Raw genomic sequence first — 6674 nt, 5'->3', positions numbered from 1 at the left:
ATCCTGCTGGCTCATAAATTATCTAACCCCTGCTATAAAAGCTAAACATATATTTATCCTCAGAGTGCCCCCAGAAATCTGGTTTCCAGAGAACTTGTCCAAAGAGTAGAGAAGTCCATGGGACATGGAGATAAAGAATCTTTTTAATGAGATCCTGCACCAAACCAGGTGTGCACTTAGCCTCATCATCACTGGGATTATTGCCCTGGTAGCCACCATCGCTGCCACAGTTATTGCTGCTGCTTCGCTCAGAGTATCCAGACTGCTCAGACTGTAAACAACTTGTCTACTGCCATGGCAGAAGACTTTGCCATTCAAAATGACTTAAATAAAATGTCCCGAACCACTATTTTAGTCATTCAGCAAGAACTAGACCTCTACCAGGAACAATTAGATATTCTGTTTATGTTGCAAAGGTTCACTTGTGACCCTGAATTTTGTAGTATTTGTGTAACCCAATATGCTATATCTGAAAATGTAATCTTACACTTCTCCAATTTTTCTCAGATTATTAAGGGTACTTGGGATGCAAACTATGTTATGACTATGCGTAACCTTACTAAGGCAATTGTCAAGATCAATGAGACTAAGGTATCTATCTTGACAACCTCTTCCTTCTTCCAGAGACTAACTGAACATTGGAAAAACCTGATAGCCAAATTAACATCCTTATAAGGCTATTGCCTTGGTCCTACTGTTTATAATAGTGAGAATTTTTTCTTGTTTTGTGAGATGCTTATGTAATCATGTGAAGACCACCAAACAAAAAACATCAATGCTGGCTTAAGTCTTTGCAGCACAGTTATAGCGGGGAGATGTGGGGACAAGTGCATGGAGTACTGCATACATGGCAAACGTTAAGGGTGTTTGAGTGGCAGGCCACTCCCCTCATGCTAGGTGTATGATCGGTAGATCACTTACCCCATAGGCAAAGCCCTGGGCATGAGGCATGTGTTGCAGTTCCTGTGCTTGCTTCATGGCCCACTCCTCGATTTGTTGCTCTACAGATAGTTGGCAAGAAATTGTATTAGTGGATGCCTATAATCTGCTCAGCTACCCGAGTATATATACATAGTAAATGTGCAATAAAATGAGACCTGCTTCCAGATTGGGCTCCCAAGGTCTTGAATAGCAACTTAGGAGCCACACTGTTCTCTACTCTGTTCCCTGGACCTTCTTATTGGACAAGAAAGATTCCACTCAGGGCAGGTGATCATCTCTCTAATTAGTTAGCATTAGAGTAAATAGTCTACAAATACAATACCCAAACCCCTCTAACTATGAATGGGAAATTATTGGTTATATTTTTAAGAATAGGGACAAAGATATTAAGGCTTAAGAATTTTAACCATTATCCCATGTGGAATGAGAAATTATTCGTACATTTTAAGTGAAAAGAGCATGCTTATAAATTGTTCGTAAAACAACGCAGTCTGTTTTCAGTGTGGAAAACAGAATTGGATAGTTCTCTCATCATATGTAGATAGTGTGGTTGGAAACATATTTAATAAGTCCAGGCAAGAGATGAACAACTATTGGATTGGTAGGTTAGTTGAAGAGACATAAAAATGGCTGGATTTGGGCTGGGGATGTGACTCAAGCTGTAGCGCGCTCGCCTGGCATGCGTGCGGCCCGGGGTTCGATCCTCAGCACCACATACAAAAAAACAAAGATTGCCACATCAGTGATCATAGCAGCACAATTCACAATAGCAAGACTGTGGAACCAACCTAGATGCCCTTCAATAGATGAATGGATAAAAAAAATGTGGCATTTATACACAATGGAGTATTACACAGCACTAAAAAATGACAAAATCATGGAATTTGCAGGGAAATGGATGGCATTAGAGCAGATCATGCTAAGTGAAGCTAGCCAATCCCTAAAAAACAAATGCCAAATGTCTTCTTTGATATAAGGAGAGAAACTAAGAACAGAGCAGGGAGGAAGAGCATGAGGAAAAGATTAATATTAAACAGAGACGAGTGGTGGGAGGGAAAGGGAGAGAGAAGGGAAATTGCATGGAAATGGAAGGAGACCCTCATTGTTACACAAAATTACATATAAGAGGTTGTGAGGGGAAAGGGGAAAAAAACAAGGGAGAGAAATGAATTGTAGTAGATGGGGTAGTGAGAGAAGATGGGAGGGGAGGGGAGGGGGCATAGTAGAGGATAGGAAAGGTAGCAGAATACAGCAGTCACTAATATGGCATTATGTAAAAATGTGGATGTGTAACCGATGTGATTCTGCAATTTGTATTTGGGGTAAAAATGGGAGTTCATAACCCACTTGAATCTAATGTATGAAAGATGATATGTCATGAGCTTTGTAATGTTTTGAACAACCAATAAAAAAAACCCAAAAAAACAAAGATGTTGTGTCTGCCAATAACTAAAAAATAAATATTAAAATTCTCTCTCCCTCTCTCACTCTCTCTTTAAAAAAATGGCTGGATTTAAGACATCTTTAGCAGATAGAACTTACAGGACTTGGTTGAAACAATGAAGTGGAGGTGAAGTTAATATTAGGAAGTTTCCATAGTTTATTGCTTGCATAAAGAATTGATGGGTTTCCTATTCCCTGAGATAGGAAATGCTGAAAGAATATCAGGTAAAAAAAGGTCCTAATCTCAGATTTAAAAATGTTAATTCTAAGGAACATTTGTGATTTCTAAATGGAAATTGGTTTATCAGGCACTTTAGTTTGTGATAACTTTAAGAGAAATAAAAGAAGTGAAAAAAGCTTACAATAAACTATGTTGAGTGATTATAAGAAAGCCCTTACAGTGAACCCTCAGGACATAATTTGTAATTTTAATTGTTATAGCTAGCTGTGTGGATGATCTGCTGATTAGCTCACAATGCCCAGTAGAACAACTTTAACTTCATCCTACTGGGAATCTCTTATAAACATTCAGGGAATTTCAAAAATTTTTAAAGAATGAGTTTAAAATAGAAGAAAGAAATGCTATGTCCCTTCAGTTTGGAGTTTTTGCTGAATATTGCTGAAAAAATAATACTGCTTCTGTGTATACCTTTGTTACTTTCAGAAAATGAGCACATTTCCAGTTTTCCAGTGTTTTACAGGAATTGGGTGAGAACATAGATTTTCACAATTTTCTTCATTATAATTTTGCAATGTGTCTGTTGGAACACAAAATATCTAAGTAAAAAATTAAAATTGTGAACAAGATTTTTTTTTCAAAATCAGCAATCAAATCAGAATAGATTAAAGAAAGTAAATACCATTTGAACATTTATGATGCAGTTAAATTTTTTACTGTGTGTAGTTTGCAAAATTGTTTAGGAGTTTTGAAATAAACTGATAGAAAAATGAAAAATGGAAAATTAATTAATAGTAATCAGAAAAATCCAACATATTCAGAGTTTATTTTATAATGTGAAAAGTTTCTTAATGAGATATAGGTTGTGTTGATTGAATCTCACTTATTTGTATCCTTGTAGAATGAAAATTCTGGCTTAAGGTTTGTACAGCTGAGTGCAATAAAAATGCCATAATTTCATGGAATCATAAGAATATTGACTAAAGTCATTCCTTGTGTCTCCTTGTATATAACATGACTCTTGAGAAAAAAATCTATAAAGCTTACTGGTTCTTGGTTGAATGATACATTGTAGGAACTAAAAGCAGGAATATTAATAATTTGGTAATTGGACTTTATGAAGAAAATTGGAGCAGTATATTCAGGGCAAAATCTTTTATGCTTCTTAATTTTTCAACAATTTATTTTGTTGTGTATATTAGGATTCTCTGTGGGTATTTAATGTTAGAATTCTAAAACATTAGTTCCTCATTTATTTTCAGTGAAAAAAAATAGCGTGTCACAATTGTTTCTAATGCTCATCTTTAATTTTTTAGAGAAACATCCTAAATTTTTATTTTACATTTAGATAAATAGTATTTTTAATGTTTTCACACATTAAAATATCTCTTGTTCCCTAAGTATTAAATTATCAGTTTGATAATTCATTGTAGAGAAATGAAAATAGATATAAAATAGACAAAAGTAAAATTTTAAAACTACTAATCAGATGAGAAATATCTCTTAGGAACATATAATCACAAAAACAATCACTGTTGTTATGATTAATTTTTGACTGTTCTGTTACTTGATCTTACATTTTAGTGATTGTCCAGATCAAATATGGAAGAAGAAAATATGACTCTGGCGACTGAGTTTGTTCTCATGGGACTTACAGACCATCCAGGGTTGCAGGTGCCCCTGTTCCTGATGTTTCTTGTGATCTACCTCATCACCATGCTGGGCAACCTTGGCCTGATTGCTCTCATCTGGAAGGACCCCCACCTTCACACCCCCATGTACTTATTTCTCAGCAGTTTAGCCTTGGCTGATGCATGCACTTCATCTTCTGTGACCCCCAAGATGCTTATCAACTTTTTATCTAAGAATCATAAGATATCCCTAGCTGAGTGCTTAACACAGTTTTATTGTTTTGGCTCCAGTGCTACCACGGAATGTTTCCTTCTGTCAGTGATGGCCTATGACCGCTATGTAGCCATATGCAATCCCTTGCTGTATCCAGTGGTGATGTCCAACAGCCTCTGTACTCAGTTTATAGGTGCTTCATATTTCGTTGGTTTTCTGCATTCAGCAATTCATGTGGGTTTGTTAGTTAGATTAACTTTCTGCAAGTCCAATATCATACATTATTTCTATTGTGAAATTTTACAACTATTCAAAATATCTTGTACTGATCCTATAGTTAATATACGTCTGGTTTTAATCTTTTCAGCCATTATACAAATCTTTACTTTTATGACTATTATCATTTCATACTGCTATGTCATCTTTGCCATCCTGAAAAAGAAGAATGAAAGGGGCAGAAGCAAAGCCTTCTCCACCTGTGGGGCCCATCTGCTCTCTGTCTCTTTGTTCTATGGCACTCTCTTCCTGATGTATGTGCACCATGGGTCTGGACCAACTGAGGACAAGGAAAAAATTTATTCTTTATTTTACACAATAATAATTCCCCTGCTAAATCCTTTTATTTATAGCCTGAGGAACAAAGAGGTTATAGGTACCTTAAGAAAAATAATGAAGAAATAAATGTTTGTCACAGAGCTTTCAGACTATTTCTTTCCAGTCTTAAGGGAAACACCCCAGTGCTATGAATTAACCACTACTCTGCCATTTTAACACACAGTCCATAAACTCTGCATGAACGAAACCAACTTTACATTATGTTTCCTTGGATATGGCCCAAGTGCAAGTTTGGTAATATTGCCCATAAGAAACTTATTTGAAAACATTGTGCTCAATTTTATCTGAGCTTTTAGCTTTAGCCAATTAGTTAGATTACCTAGGAACTTCCATATTTACAAGTAATAATTGGCAATTTATAGAGAAACAGTGAGAAATTTTTATTGAGAAATAGTTTTAACTGATGTTGGCATATATATTTACTTACATATTTAAATGAGCATAGCCCACTCTTCTGGATCTGCAAATTAATAAGTCTTTGCTTTTCTCTGCCATGCACAGAAACTCTAGCTGAGCAATAAAAATGGAATTCTCTTTTTGTTAGCATACATTCTTAGGAAGAAATGTATTGCTTAGTTATAAAAATTAGGAAAAGTTAGATAATAAAAAAATATTGGTGGATCTTCAGAAGAAAATTGGAAGCTGGAATGAATCAAGTATGGAACATCAAAATGATTCATAGCTCATCTATACAATTGAATGTATTTTATCAAGAATATCACATGTGACATTATATTTATTAATGTATAAATATTAAAATATTTTTGTGTAATAAAGGTGATTTCAGAGATCAGCCTTATGATTGCATTATTATTCCTATGATTTGAGGTAGGAATTGACTGGGCAGAAGGCAAGGAGACTAGCTAAGAAATAAGAAACAGATTTACTATTAAATATGGGAATAAAAAATGTGAGAATGATTTCTATGTGTGTGTGTGTGTGTGTGTGTGTGTAGAGCGAGCGAGAGAGAGAATGTAAGAGAAAGGGGTGGGGGATTTTTTTTCTTTATTAAAATGATCATATTCCTGAATAGGAAGTAAATTAATGAGTGAGATTTCATTGGCACAATATTATATTTTACTATTATTATATAGAAATAGTTATCTCAGCTTTTTAGTAAACAGTCATATTTCTTGAGCAATGTGTTTTCTTCAGCATATTTACTTTGAAAAAATAATAATACCAAATGAAAATTTAGGTTAATTTTTTTGAGGAATGAATGTATGCTTTTGCTTGAGCATTTGTAAAACACTTTAGCTTTTAATAAGTCAACAGTTCCAAGAAAAATACTATGAGATTTATCTAAAGAATAGACATACAATAAATATTTTCTATCATACATCTATCAAAAATGTTTCTTGGAAAAACTCAAATTGTCTACATTGTCTTCAGATTGGTTCCAGTAGGTCTTCAATAATAAAACAAAATAAAAATGTCTTTAAAAATAATCCATATGATTTAATTTGTTGTCTTTAAAATTTGATCTGTATTTGCAGGAAAGTTTCAGCAATATCATATAGTATACATGATTCATTTTGCAAAAGGTAACTAAATCATAATTTTCTTAGCATATTCATTATTCTATTTAATATATTATTTTTATAATTTATTATTAGTATTTTAAAGGTAATTCTTAAATACTTCCAGTGAT

The 6674-nt window shown here is 34.1% G+C and overlaps 1 protein-coding gene across 1 annotated transcript; it reads left to right on the top strand.

The window, feature by feature from the left end:
- The first annotated feature begins 4156 nt into the window (after positions 1-4156).
- Positions 4157-5089, top strand: LOC114099020 (olfactory receptor 5AC1-like). Its single transcript, XM_027943235.2, has one exon. It carries the CDS (start codon positions 4166-4168, stop codon positions 5087-5089), a length of 924 nt encoding a protein of 307 aa, XP_027799036.2. The 5' UTR covers positions 4157-4165.
- Positions 5090-6674: the final 1585 nt, after the last annotated feature.

Source organism: Marmota flaviventris, chromosome 8, assembly GCF_047511675.1.
Source record: "Marmota flaviventris isolate mMarFla1 chromosome 8, mMarFla1.hap1, whole genome shotgun sequence".
In the NCBI taxonomy this organism is placed as follows: domain Eukaryota; kingdom Metazoa; phylum Chordata; class Mammalia; order Rodentia; family Sciuridae; genus Marmota; species Marmota flaviventris.
The sequence above is the reverse complement of the archived record's forward strand: the minus strand, read 5'-3'. Positions and strand labels throughout refer to the sequence as shown.